General features: G+C 33.2%; 1 protein-coding gene across 1 annotated transcript; it reads right to left on the bottom strand.

The window, feature by feature from the left end:
* Positions 1 to 259: 259 nt before the first annotated feature.
* LOC114719582 (AMP deaminase-like) lies at positions 260 to 9,544 on the bottom strand. Its single transcript, XM_028905091.1, has 20 exons — positions 9,088 to 9,544; positions 7,508 to 7,644; positions 7,064 to 7,265; positions 6,739 to 6,917; positions 6,590 to 6,641; positions 6,365 to 6,492; positions 6,066 to 6,245; positions 5,679 to 5,746; positions 5,446 to 5,588; positions 4,583 to 4,644; positions 3,861 to 3,974; positions 3,337 to 3,477; positions 2,838 to 2,990; positions 2,386 to 2,439; positions 2,197 to 2,307; positions 1,936 to 2,109; positions 1,769 to 1,849; positions 1,240 to 1,338; positions 845 to 966; positions 260 to 320 (listed from the first exon to the last, which is right to left on the bottom strand). Exons 1-19 carry the CDS (start codon positions 9,440 to 9,442, stop codon positions 901 to 903), a joined length of 2,499 nt encoding a protein of 832 aa, XP_028760924.1. The 5' UTR covers positions 9,443 to 9,544; the 3' UTR covers positions 260 to 320; positions 845 to 900.
* Between the last annotated feature and the right edge of the window lie 6,001 nt (positions 9,545 to 15,545).

Below are 15,545 nucleotides of genomic sequence, written 5' to 3'. Positions count from 1 at the left end.
ATCGATTGTAATAAATATGGGATCAAAATTTTTCAGAGCTATCTATTCAACGCGTGTAATTATTATGAGATCAATTTATTTTGATCACCAAGCCCAAAATATCTCGCTACGCTAAATTGCCTCGTAGCTGTGGGAGTTGGACGATTGATTTAGTACGGTGTTCTCGCGGGTGGCCATGTCCTCCGAGAAGTGCCATAAATTCTTCAGCCTTGGTGTGTGTATGTTTGTATCAGACACAACTGTTAACTTGGATGGGGTTATCTGAATTTCGTCGTCTCTTTTGATGCTGACGACCGGGAGCTCAGTTTAGACCTGTAAAGCTATAACCCAGAACAGATTCAATCAACTTCGGATCAACTTGGAAACTGACAATACTAAACGATCCAGGTAAACAAATACACGAATAAAAGAATGCTTAATATAGTCCACATTCCAAGAACTGCCTCTGATCCTTAATATGAGAACTAATTAATTAATTTGAGTAAATTAACAAATTTGTTAAGCTAATTATTTGTAATAAATATGTCATCTCTCTATAATACCCATACTAATCATATGTATTAGGTTAAACCATTATTTGATAAAACATTTAACATATGTAACTACCATAAGAATTATTGAAAAAAATGAATAAATATAAGAAACAAAGTAAATTTCATTTTATATTTAAAACCAATTTAAATGTCAAACTAGTTCTGTTTTACTAAATTAATAAGTTATATTTTCATTGAAAAACTTGATAATAAAGATTTTGAAAACTGTTTTCGCCCAAAAAAAAAATAGGAAAGAAAATTCCTTGGAACGGTGTCTCTAGTTGGTCCAAAGGGAAGTATGGATATATGACCTGTTCAAAAGTTGGGGTTGCTCGAAGCAAGGACGGAGCACGTGTCTCTAGGCATATTATACGGCTATTTCGGAGGCGATGGCCTTTCCTAAGTGAACCTGTTGCATCTCTCCTCTCCAAATCTGCAAGGACAGAAATCACATGAAGCTGCTTCACAATTGACTGAGATCATGTGATGTGTTTTTGAAATATATGCAACAATAATAATGGATCTTTAAATTTTGCTTCACTAATGTAGTTTACCAAACACACGCACCCCTTTTTCTTTAGATAACTTGTTTCAGCGTTGTTTGAAGGAGAATATAGTGCAAATTATTAAACCAAATAACGTGGGAAGTTGGCAAAAAAAAGATAGATAAATAGTTAGATATGGCCAAGCATTATCAAATCCATACCGTGTCTCGGAATTCTATCCGAATGTGAGGAACATTAGTTTTGTGAATGTCGTTTCCATTAGGCCCCTTTTCGTAATACTCCTTGCCAATCCAATGTGACTGAAAATAATGAACTGACCCATCAGTCTGCATCTATGGATTACGTACAGTCATCAAGCAAAAGTACAACTTCCAATTACTTCAACTATCAACTCTTTGGTTCGCTACACCATAATCTCTTCAACATGGACAAACAGACAATCCAACCTAACAAAAATTTAGTATGCATTCAAACCTGAAAGACACCACATGTTCACATGAGCGTTAAAGCCAGCAACTAACCAGAGTAGCCTACTTTTCTTGTGTTACTCAAATCGTTTGATTGTAATGTTAGGAGGATAAACACTAAAATTTAATCAACTAAAAAAACATCTATTCTCTTGAAAATACTAAAGCCTCGACCCCAGGTTTTAATGAAAGGGAGGGAGGCACTAGTTATGCCTTGGGATAGAAGATTTTATTCATAGAAGATTCAGGATAAAAGGCGCACCTTTAAGGCATGCGAGAAACCAGATTGATACACTGAATTACGGGCAATCTCACATAAATCGCAAGAGCTCAATTTCCACACCTGTAGATGCAAAAAATTGTAAACATTGTAAGTATTGTTCGTTTGTATGCCATGCAAGGAGGGAGATAGAGAACTCAGTGTCTCACAGAAGAAGCTATGCTATATTCCTCAACCAATGGTTCTTTCGTTAAGTGAATTTGAAGTGGATCATCAGTAGAAAGTGACACATTCAGACCCCGTGAGAAGAATGTTGGAAAGGGATTCCGATGGTAGTCTAAAAATAGGGAGTTATTACTCAAAGGAGACATAGCCAACCCAATCTGATAACAAAGAAAACACCACAACCAATCAGTTACTGCCAAAATGCAAAAACCCAAACCAAGTAATCGGTTGAAAAAAGGCCAAACCTGAGCTAGGTAATACAAGTACTGAAGCACAGGAGATTTCCTCAAATTAATTCCATGTGCAATGTTATGAGCAGTGAGGAAGGCTGCAGCTAGGTGGTCGATATCACCAGCCTGTATATAATATGATGATGTATCATATAATGTAGCCATGCAACACTGTCCAAACAAAGAAAATATACTAATAATTACCTCTCCACAATGAGGGCGGAATTTGATTGTTGTCATTCCCTTTGATTCACGAAGCTGAGAAATAAGCGTATCAGATCAATGGGTATACCAAAACTAAGTTATGAAAATCAATAAACGAGTTATCTTTTTTGGGGGGGGGGGGGGGAGGGAATGCAAATGAGTCTGTGGTCACTTGAGTAGGGCGAGTAATATATTTAGTGGGAAAACCCTCAAACAAGAACTACTCAATCAGAAGAAACTGATAAATGAATGATATTAATGACAATATGCAATTATGCTTTATAACTACATTAATAGATATTAGGAAGGGAGCTATCCATTCTGATTTTTCTGTTTGTAATTCTTAGCCCCTTCTTATTTTTAACTGGGTGGTGGCCAGGAAGGAGTGAATAGCTAAACACTTAAAGATAGATACACATATATGAAAGTTGTTCGGGCGAAAAGTTACAGACCTTATTTAAGGTGCATAGATTTGCATAACAGTAGTACACATAGTACGAATATGCTGGATTAAAAGCATTGGTCCATTGAGCAGGTGTAGGCATGTGCTTAGTTGGTCGTCTTTCAGGCTTACTTTCATCATCAACCAAATCCAGCCCGACAACCTACAAGTGCAAGGGGAAAATGCAATTAAATAAATACATGGTCAAATGATGGATACTTCATTGTTCAAGGAAAAAACACAACAAATAAAACATAACAAAAGTCACAATTAACAATATCGCAAAGTCAGAAGTACTAATTCACTCATTTAGGATGCCTCATGTTAGTAGCACCAAGCAAAGCTAGCTGTGAAGTCAACTTGTCTAAAGCCATCATTGAAGCCATTCACTTTTTAGGATGTTTCATACGTTCACAGGTCATTCAACAATGGACAGAATCCTAGTGTCAGCCTTGACAATAAAACTACCATAAACTTATAACAAGTCATATTATATGTGAATGCTTTACCTTTTTCAAGAAAACATGCAACTGAGGATGGGAATCTGGGTCCACAGTAACTTCAAATAATGGAATAAAGATATTGTCAAGAATGTTCTGGAATGATGCCACTATACCCAGTTCTTTGTAGACATTATACAATCGTGGAAGCTGAAGGAAAAAAATTAAAAAGAACTAATGTCAATCACAAACACAACTGCTTAAGCAAATTGAGACAGATGGAAATTCCCGAACAGTTTAGGTGCAGAGCACTTAAGAGGAATATCAAGGGCATAAATTCAGACATAATGAAACATTGACCCTGAAAACTTCATACCAAATGGGTGCACCATGCCTATATGAATTACATGATGTGAAGTTGAAATCCATGATGCCAACATTATGGGCGCTGAAAAAGGAGAGATATTCATGCACAAAGAAAACATGACAATGCAAGCATTAAAGACCATCTGAATTGATAAATAGGGAATAATTCTACGGCATGATTTTGAAAGACAGACTGTTCAGAGATCGAAAATGTAGCAAGAGAATACCTGAATTAACCAAACAACATTCTCACTGTACAGCTCATTGTTCACTATCCAGCTTGCCAGTTGGTCCCACTCACTTTGCTTCCTACCATATATTGATATTCGATATTCGGCCATCTGTGAACAAATCAGGCACAGGAAGACATATAAGGGCAAAAATCTATGCCCATGTCAAAAGAAGTATTAAAAGAAAATCACAATCAAGAAATGAAAATTTGTTTGCACACAATGGAAGTAATAATTGATTGCTTTTTTGGTCAGAAAAACAAAGGAGATTGCTTTTCCAGGAACCTTTTACTAGCATTCAAAAGTTTGAAAATGCGAGTAATTATGGCTGATCCACCCAATAGCCTGAACAGCTTCTAACCAAAGGATGATATCAAAACACAAACCAAACTCAAACAGAAACACCTACTCTTCAAAATGGTTTCATCAGCACTGACTGAAAATGAAGACTTAGGTAGAACATCTCTTTACAGAATACCACAAGTCTACAGAGAAATTAGGGCCCCACCATGACTAAGAAGAGCAGTTTTAAAAAACTACCTTCACATGCCTTTTATGGTAAGACAAATTGAAATCAAGAATTGAACATGCTTACAGAATGGGTGATGAGAAATTGAGGAATTTACTGTTGCAATATGTTAAAGGAGCAGATAACAACAAATTGAATGAGTTTATATTTTCAAAACAAATGTATAGCATGTAAGGATTCAAGAAAGAACCTGATATTTACAGGCATCAAGGTCAGAAAACACTTCTTTTGTCAGCTCAGCAAGGAAGCGACCTATTCAATGCAACAGAACAAAAAATCACATGAAAATAAAATATCCTTTCTTTTTAAAATAAGATGATCTAAATCATAATTCACATATACAATATATCAACATCCCAAGTGACAGTTGTAACATTTAGATAGCACCTATCATAAGTTACTCATCTATATGTCTTTGATCCATCCTCCACTATTTAATTAATCCACAGGTGGCAATCTTTTACCCCATATGTAAGATCAACCCTTATTGATATATGATATTTTCAAGCAATCTCACCCTCCTTCCAAACCAAACTATCCACATTGACCCAAGCCCCAACTTCTGTCTTTTAGTAAAACCTGGCATTTTATTTGTTTGAAAACTGAACAATACGATTCTGCACAAAACTAACAAAAGGGGTATCCTCTTAAGCAAAATCATTACAGTTCTCTAATTATATAATCAGTATTTGCAGGTTACTATAAACAGTCTGTAAAATTCCAACTCATTTTGTCTTCAACAACAAGATTATGCTAACGTAGAGGATCATACAGAAGACACACAAGCCAGGAAAAGAACACATTTATATTGCAGAGAATGGCAAACTAGAATCCAAAAAGAATGTCTTCTGCATCTGAAACTACTAGGTTGTGGGTAGAGTTAATTAAGAATTTAACTTAATCCACGATCCAATGATATTTTACAAAACCCTTGTTTGAAGTAGAATCTTCAAATAGAAATCAATTATGTAAATAGATTCTCCAAAACTATAAAGTTGTTCTACCACTGTAGTTCGAAGGAAACAATGGCATCCATTCTGTTAGAGAAGTTACCTTGAATCAAATTATCCTGCTTTAAGAATATCTCTCTAAGCCTACTTTGACCACACGGATTGTACTTCAGATTGAACTTGTCAAAGCGATGAAATGTACTCTTGTCTGCATGAACATCCAAAAGGTCCACGTTGAGGTCATGCCTGCTCAGACGAATATAAAAAGAGATTATATACTCCAAAATATAGCCAACAAAATTCAATTATTAGCAATAGCTATAGTTATAGTATTACCCAGTTAAATCAAGACTCTCAAAAACTTCTTTCAAGGTCAAATATGTCCCATCTCGAAATATGACAACCTGAATGAAGTTAGAATTTTTAATTTTATAAGGCTGCAGTGAATACTTTCTGTAATCAAAATTCAAAAGAGAATAACATAATGCATATCATATAAACTTCTGCATTTGATGGCAACCCTTTTGATGAAGCGTGCCCGCCCCCAATCAAAAAGTGTGGAGGTTGGCATCTACACATGCACACACAAAACAACAAAAAACAAAAAACAAAAGACAAAACAGAAAACAAAGAAATAAAACTGTTGTCAAATCTTAACAAAGGAAGAGTTTATGCAACATAAACAGCAAAAGTTCCTGCAAACTACAGAAATAAACTGATCACCTCATCTGGTTCTTTCCTCAACTTTGACTTTATAAACGTTAATAGATGTTTCTGGTTCATGCATGCTGAGTGATGTACATGTGTATCAACTTTCCTGACATTATAGAAGTCTCGATGTGGAGCACTTTTCTGGGCAAGAAACTCCCTATCCGCATTTAGCATCAAATGAAGCTTGAATTTCTGAATACGTACAAACACATTTAAAAAAGAAGTCAGACAATCAGGCAATTAATTATTAGTAATTCAAATAACAGTGTAGACTGGTTATAATCATCAATCTATAGTCTAGACATATTTACTTGTTCTAGAAGATTAAGCCGATGATGGCATAAAGTTCTAGCATTTCCTGCTGCAATGACTCGAAGCATGTGATGAAGATCAGTGAAAAATGTAGTAGCGTCGGCAACAGGGAAAAGCTCTTCCTTTGCTGCAAAAATTAAGCAGATGTGCCTAAGGATCCAGCCAGAGTGGGTGTTCTCGAAAAAACAAAACAGAAATAAAGATAATATGAAGAATACCCTTACAGTCTCTACAAGGGTAAACATGAATAACCCCATCTTGCATTTCAAAGTAATGCTGCAGCATATCAGAATATATTAATGACAAAGGAGGGTAAAATTGAGAGATCTTAGTCTTGACTAACGAAATACTTACAAAGAAAAGGATAACTCACATCAGACTTTCCTTCAGGAATGTAGAAGAATGGGTCTGGGTTAGGCTTCGGAGTACCAGGTTCAGATATAACTTCTTTCTCCCATGGAGCAATTGCCTCTTGGAACACATACCTTTTTCGCATTTCCAGGAATTCTTGAAGAATCACATATACTTCTGCTTCATCATGTGATGGAACCTCTAAATAGAAAACAGAAGAATTACAGTTTTCTAGATAACTCCCTAAACTTTCAATTACCTTCAGTGAAATTAAAATTTACTGAGGCCAAGAGAAACACATTGAAAACAATTAACTACATTCACAAAAAATGAACCAAAATTAATACCAATTGGAGTAATATTGAGTCGGGCAAAACTTTCATGCTCTGGCTCTTTTCTCAGAATGTCAGCCGCAATAGGGTGAGGCTGAATACCATGCAAATCACCAGAAACACTATGAGAACGGATCATACTTGAAGCAACAACAGACATTTGCTCTCCGTTAGCATTAACATTAAAACTCTCATATGGGTTTTCGCCCCCAGTGCCCTGCAAATAGGTAAAATTCTAATTCATTACCAGGGATCATTCAAACTTCTTTTTGGTACAAACCACTAAATCCTGGGATGAACAAAGTGCCACAAAAGAGTAAATGGAAAACACTAGTTTTAATTGCACGCCCATGGAAAGCGGCAAGGAGAGAAAGAGAGAGAGCTTTAATATGAATGCATACTTAAAGCCCATAAAAGACTTAAAGCATTCCCATTTGTGTGCAAATATCTAGTATCGACCTTAGCATTGTCAGTCACATTATCTTCGTCATCTGATGCTTCCCCACTTTCAAAGGCACTAGCGCTAGCAACAGGAGACCTGGGGGAAGTTGTTCTCAAAAGATTTTTCTTTCCGTCAACAGCATGCGCAGATTTTCCTGTAAAAGTACATTTAAGATTTTAGCAAATTACAAATATTGGGATTGACCCTTTAACCAGTGTGCCCTTGTGTTTACATGGATGACACATGAGCCAAAAAGGGGAAATGCTGGAGAAAGATCACACTGCAGTAGTCTAATATACATATACACGCACACCTACATAAATATACAAATGTTTGACACAGTGACGGTCAAATGTAAATTCATCGTAATTGCTGGGGACTTCGTAAACGTTAATAAGTAAGAATTCAACAGAACATACAGATTCTTTTACACTGAGTAAGCAATGGAATTTAGAAACTGATAATTTGGATTCTCAGACTGTATCTTGACGTGCATAGGATATCAATACCTGGACCACAACTACCTGACCTTTTCTCACTTCTTTTCTTGTCATTACTATTTCTTGGGTGAGGAGCGAGGGTCGGGAGGGAAGACAAGCTTATACCAAAAAAAAATGAATATGCAATATCCATGGAAAAAAAATTAGCTTTTAAGTAACCCTCAGATTTATTAAAAAATAAAATAAAATGGTTAATCAAGAAGAATGGTAATACTCTTCCCCAACAAAAATTGTTAAGCAAAAGGTTCGCTACATCATTCATAGCCATGTCCGTGCAGGCCACGCTTTTCACAGACAGTTAGGTGGAAACTGAGGTGATGTAGGTGAAACTATACATTTCACACTATCACTGTATGATTCGTCCTTTAACACCCAGTGTACCACAAATTGCTCCGAAATGCATCACCACATGACATCTTTACAAATTAATAATCCTAGATCATTCAGCCAAAGACTAGGAGATCTTGAAAAGAAATCGTCTATGATTATTTAAGAATAAATGAGGTTTCATTCCTAGTAATTTTAGATATAACTTGTATTTTCCAGTTACTTTATCCTTCTTTTTCTATCTCAACTAAATTACCATTCATATGTCATAGAAACTTATGAGCTCAAATCTGTGTCTCCAATTCCCTCAGTTATCAGGGAAAGAAGTTCGACGATAAGCACAATATAAATAGCGCTTCTGGATCTTCCAAGTTCCCTCAAATCAGCTTCGTTTTCCCCAGTTAGCAGTGAGATGGAGAAAATTCCAGCAAACAGCTTAAACAGGAATCCCTCTAGCACATACAATACATCAATCTCAAGTGTTGTTCTCATATTTCCCATTACAGTTCTAATTCACACAATTATTCATCAACCATGTGAATCCTTTATATCCAAGAGTAAGCCTTGAGACCTTAAGCAATTCTAATCCTGTTTTAACTTTAACCTGTACCTTTAGTAACAGCTCTAAGTAGCGTGACAGGGTCCTAAAGTTGCTTCTCCTGGAATGAACAACGACACTACGTCGACTATACGGCATTTATTATATGAAACATAGATGAATCACCGAATACACAGCCATCATCAATCTGACTACTCCAACAACGCCATACCTTCGCCAAGCATATGCAGCCTAGGCAGCCCATCAGGAACACCATTAACCAGCATCGTACCATTGCGCTTCTCCTCTCCATCTTTCCAGCCGGAGATTGCCATAGTATCAGGTGAGGACGCCGAGTCCCGCCGGTAACACCCGCTCCCCTTCCTCTTTGCACGAGAACGCCTCCTCTTGAAATGCTGCGGCGAATCACCGGAGGAAACATCATCTTTCTCCCTGTCTTTATCCACCGTCTTGGCAAACTCAAGAAGTTGAGTTAGGGTCTTCCGGTGCATATAGTAAGCCGACATAGACACCACGGAAGCTCCAACCAGAGCCGCAACGGCCAAATGCAGCGCATACGTATCCATGATCACACTGTCTCTATCCCCCTCACTGAATCATACAGTCTCGGGAATAGCTATATCAAGCTGAAGAGAGTGAATATTAAGAAAGATAAACCGCAGTGAATAGTCCAAGAAGAAGAGAGCAAGAGCAAAGAAGAGCAATGGAGGCAGCTTTGTTTTGTCCCCTCGAGAAGAGTTCGGATATTTATAGGAGAGCCAAGAAGACGACGAGGAGTGCAGCATCTCACTCCCAAATCTCAGCAACAGTACAAATATTAGTGTCTTATTTTTTTGTTCCCTAATAAATTGTTCTCGTCAAAAAATTTAATATCATTCGTAAATGCGTTAATCTTACTTCTACTTAAAAATTAATTATAAATTTCCATAAGAATAAAGAGAATTTGTTATCTTTAATACTTTCTCCAATCCTGAATATAAAACCCATTTTATAATATTCCTCCGGTTCTTAATATAAGACCTATTTAACTAATTTGATTAGATTAAGGAAGTTAGGTAAATTAGTTAATTATAAGAAAAGTAACACATTTTTCCTAAAACACTATAATCATCTTTCTTAATACTTCATCTCTCTCTTCTACTTGATTATGGTTGAGGGAGTATCCATAAGGGTAATTTAGAGAAAATAAAAAAATATGAGAAATGGGTCTTATATTTAAGATCAAAACCAACTTAAGAATTGGTTCCTATATTAAGGACCGGAGGAGTATATTCTAGGATGGGAGGAGTATATTCTAATTTGGATAAGATCAACAAAGCCAATTGCTGGCCAGGGAAAAAAAAAAAAAGAAGAAGGAAAGATCGCACAAAACCAATTAAGAGAAAAATTAAGGTAAATGAGAGACATTTGATTTTTTGTGAATATTATCATGATTTTTTTGGTCATGATTATAATTTTTGGTCACAATTATAAAAATTATTATAATAAATTAACAAAAACCTTAAAGATATTGAGTATAAGGAAGACATGGTTTTCTTATATATGAAATGGAAGATTATTGCTCTCACCATACGGGGCATTTTCTCACGTCCAGTTCGAAGATAAGGTTCTTGAGAAACCATCGACTAATTAAAATCAAGTATTTTTAATAATATCTCTACTCTTTAATATAAGACCCTATTTGATTTTTATTTTGATCCTAAATATAAGACCCTAATCTATTTTGTCTCTCATATTTACTCAATTTTTTCCAAGATACTCCTTCTAATAATTATAGTTCTAGCCAATACACTTAATTAACAAAGATATTTTAGAAAAGACAACACATATTTAGGACAAATAACTAAGTCAACTTACTTCCTTAATCTCCTCAAATTAGTCAACTGGTTCTTATAATTAGAATCGGAGGTAGTATTACTTATGATTACTACTCCTTTGGTTCTAAATATAAGACCATTTTCGTAGTGTAAATTACACTACGAAGATAGTCTTATATTTAAAACCGAAAAATTATTTGAGTATTTTCAAATGAATTCAATCCTATTCTATTCCTGAAAACAAGTTATGAAAATATTATGGATAATTACATAAAATATACTAATTTATTGAAGCCATAAATCAGTTTTTTAGAACAATTTGTCATGGTTAACCATCGCATGTTATACAGCGTTCTGTAGAATATTTCCTACCTTCGCTCTATCTATTTCCTGTTCACAACAACGTGCTTTTGATGAAAACAACTTTTATCTGATAGACAAATATGCATATATTATATGTAATCATATAAATAGATAGAAAAAATTGAAGAAACTAAATAAACAAACCAACATCAATAGGATCTACTGATTTTCTTAAGGGTATGATGTAAATTTGTTTTAAAAATTTTCACTCAGAAATACTGAGTACTTGAAAAAAATTTTAAGCCTAATGGTCATGGTTAGCTTTTCAAAAGTAAGAAACAAAATTATTATGATTTTAAAATTTTTGGAACAATATTAAATTTTAAGTGCTGAATATTTCTAAGTGAAAAGTTACCAGACAAATTTACATCTTAACATTTTTTTAATAAAAAGCTGCCATTCTAAAAAAATATGGGAAAATTATAAAATAATGATTGGCATTGCTGCGTAAAATTCCCGCCAAATTATTATTGGGTCCAAAAGCATACTACTTTTTGCCAGAACAAAGGTGGGACTTTTTCCCCCTTTTTTTTTTTTTGCGCTGAAAACTTGAAATATTGATAAGAAATGTTTTCTCGTCCAAACCAGACAGAGAAATAGTATTAAATTCAATACTAAATATTGACAAGAAAATTTAAACTAACTAAGTTGATTAAAGATTGAAGTTTTGTATTATTTGAAATGTTAGGTAAATTATATAGATATACATTAGAAAATACAAAACCGTTTTAAATAATAAAAAAATAATACAACTATAGTAAGTAATTAAAAATTATAATTGAATGATTTCTTAAAATTTAGTACCCATCTTTTTTTAAAAAAAAGTTATTAATTATTAGTACGTCTTACATGTAAATTTTGATGGCAACTCTATATCCTAAAGTATAATTAATAATTAAGATAATTTAGTGTAATTATCATTAAATAAACAATGATATCTGCGATGGTAATTTGCCTTGGACGGATCCCGTGAGGAATTTGAAATATTCGCACGTAAGAATCTCATGAGATGCGTGCGCAGGTGCTCTCGTGTTTGCCAGCACATGCTCCTACAACCTTCGGTCAGGCTGTTTTATTGTATTCTTATTATTCTAAATATAAGATTCTCTTTATAATATAAGTTATATTATAAAAAAATCTTATATTTAAAACTAGATGAGTACTTTTTTTTTTAGGTTTTTTATACTATTAACTCATGTTTTTAATATAACACTCGTAAATATTGATGAAATTACTAAATTATTTAATTATAACATATTTTATATAATACTTTTAAAATATTTATATATATTATTAAATTATATATCGATTTATAAATGAGACAAATTAACTTAAAGAAAAACAATAAATATAAGTACTTTAAAATAATTTAGTACCTTTTCAAATTAGTCAATTAAGTTTTATATTAAAAACCGGATATAATACTTCTGATTTTTTTTTTAAATTTAAATAACTGAATTGTGCAGTCTTAAAAAAAAATGGTCAATGTTAGTTAAAATAAAGTAATAAACATGTAAGGAATATGTATTTTTCTTTATAATATACTCTTATTTATAAGAAGATAAGCAAGAGAAAATAACTTAATAATTCAAAAACATCAAAATTACTATAAGTAAAAATGATTAGTTAGAGGTGTTTGGTGAATTTGTAAGGATAATAAGTTGGAAAAAAATTATTCTTTAAGTAAAATAATTAATTACTTGGATCTAATAATCAAACACCATTGGCATAAACTTTCAGGTTGCGAGAATCATGCCAAAATTTATAATTATGCTTCAAAATTTAATCTTTGGAATAAAATTCACAACCATTTTTGAAAGGACAGAGATTTATTTGATGCTGACGAGTATGATCATAATCTTAGCCTGCCTCCCCGACTCTCTGAACTTTTCATTAGCGAATCCTCTCACACATGACGTGCTGACCAGATATCATTTATTTACTTATTGATGTTTAACTTATATATTAGCTTGGGTTCTTAATATAAAATTTCGTTTAATTTTTATTTTGGTTCTAAATATAAGACTCTAATTTATTTTGTCTCTTATATTATCTATTTTTTTTTAAAATAGTCCTTTTAATAATGATATTTCTAAGTTCTAATCAATACACTTAATTAGCAAAGATATTTTAAGAAAGACAATACTTATTTATTACAAATAACTAACTTAATTTATTTTTTTAATCCACTCAAATTAATTAATTAGCTCTTATGTTTAGAACCGGAGGTAGTATTTTTTTTTTTTTGTGCTTAGTTGCAATAGTCATTTTTCTCCTTATATATATATTAAGCACAAAGGGCAGGAATAAATCCTGCCTGAAAAAGAGACTTAATTTATAGAGATCATCCAAGAGTAAAAAATGGCTATAAAAAAATTATGGCATCATCATTTAAACGATGTTCCAAGTAAACAAATCAATCAGTATAACTGTTATTTTTTTAAAAAAAAATCGATATTTTTCCACATTAGAGAAAGGAAATAAATCTCATTTTATCTAAGCCTAGCTACTTTAGAGGCTGTAAGTGTTGAGAATTCAAATGAATAAAAAAAACAGAAGAGAGGATGAAGCTGGCCGCTACTTTAAGAAAAGCTCTAGAGGGCATGATCCCAGTGAAAATCCTCTTTGAGGATTCTGATTTTGAGGATATGACCTGAATGAATGGTAGGCAGAATTGGTGGAGTTTGGAATCATATTCCTCACTAATTATTAATCCACTCATGATTCATGTCTCTACCAGTCAATGTTTTATATATATAGAGAGAGAGACACACACACACCAATAATTATATGTTTTAATATATATATATATCTTGGAAATAAAAAAATTACAATGAGCGGAATTTGGATGCTTATAACATACTATAAATGTCTCAATAATTTAAAAGAAAAATACATTAAAAAATAAAAAGGAGGAAATTACCATTGACGAAAGGGAAGGGGAAATTATAAATAACGCTTTGCATGGGTGCGACTTTGGAAATATAAATCCCATTTGGTACGAAGCATTGAAAATAAGTAATAGAAATTAAGATTGTGATTGATAAAATCTTTTAAAAGAGTGTTTAATATAAAAAAAATACTTATTATATGGGATTAGACAAATCCATAAATGTCAGATTGTGAAACACAATGAAGGAAAATGGTATTCCCTAATTTCACCTCTCTGAATTTGCCTAATCTTATGTAAAAAGTAATTACTCAAACTAACTGCTTTTTTAATAATTTTTCTCAATTACAATCTCAATTCATATTTCTTATTTTCAATATTTCATATCAAACAGGACTATAAGAGACTCTATGCTGGGAGATTCGAGGTTTGAGGAGCGGTACAGAAAATTTTAGAACCAGGCATAACTAGTTTTTTAATTAGAAAATTATCTTTTAACACTATTTATAATTATTAAATTTTAATATCAAATTGATTAATTAGGATGCATTAACTATTAATTTGCATGCATTCTCATGCCGCCAGCCCATGGTCTTTTTTAAATTTTTGGGTTATTGGGTAGCAACAATCGCCCTTCAGCCTCTTTTTTTTTAAATAGGACAAAAATGATCCAAAAGGGAAGGGAAAGTGGGATTTTCATAAGTTGGATTTAATATGAATATATAAGCAGACTTATAAAACTTTATGCAGGATAAAAAGGTAAGGGAAATTAATTAAAAATTTTAGTCTTACTTTTCTGTTTGTTTAAATTAAATTCATTAAAATAAAAATTTCTTATTACCTTAACGAATCTATAAATTAAATTAAGTAAGGACTGCAAAAACAATGGAAGTTTCTCAACAAATTTGTAATTTAGCTGCACCACTTCGAATGGCTTTAACTCTTTTATCGCGGCAAAGTTTTGTTTCTGATCCCACCTCTGTTCCACTTTAGTGTAAAAAACTTACTCTATTAAACTTTCCCATACTAGGATACTCATGATACGGCCAGTGAGGTTCTCTGGACAATCACCTGCCTCCTCCTCCACGATGTAAAAGCCTTATTGGGGTTGGGGGGAAAAAAATGGTGAAGCCTTATTGGGGAGTCCTTTTTTTTTTTTTGGTAAAATACCCTGAAGTTTGTACGCTACTGCTTTCCAATCTTAATACAAGAACCAACACGTATTAGTCTAAGTAAAAGGAACTTGGGCACTTTGAACATCACGTTTTGGGTTCGATCCTTGGAACGGTGTGTATAGAAAAAAACATTGTTAGGAGGGATCTCCGCTACAACGCCTGATAGTACCCTGAGAGATTAATATCTGATCGTTCGGGTGGGAGGATACTTTGAACAACAACAAAAAAATTTAATATAAGAGTTGGGCAACAAATTTATAAATATTAAAAAAATAGTTGAATTAATTATTATAATAAATAAATATTGTCTTTCTCAAAATATTATTAATCATGTATATTGAGATTAACTTTCATATAGAAACGACTTAACAAGTGCTGTCATGATATTGTGAAAAAGATTATTTTAAGGCAAAATAAAAAAATA

This window comes from Neltuma alba, unplaced genomic scaffold (genome assembly GCF_004799145.2).
Source record: "Neltuma alba isolate B1F8T4 unplaced genomic scaffold, ASM479914v2 tig00011927_pilon, whole genome shotgun sequence".
Taxonomy (NCBI): Eukaryota; Viridiplantae; Streptophyta; class Magnoliopsida; order Fabales; family Fabaceae; genus Neltuma; species Neltuma alba.
This window is presented reverse-complemented; position numbering and strand designations above follow the sequence as displayed.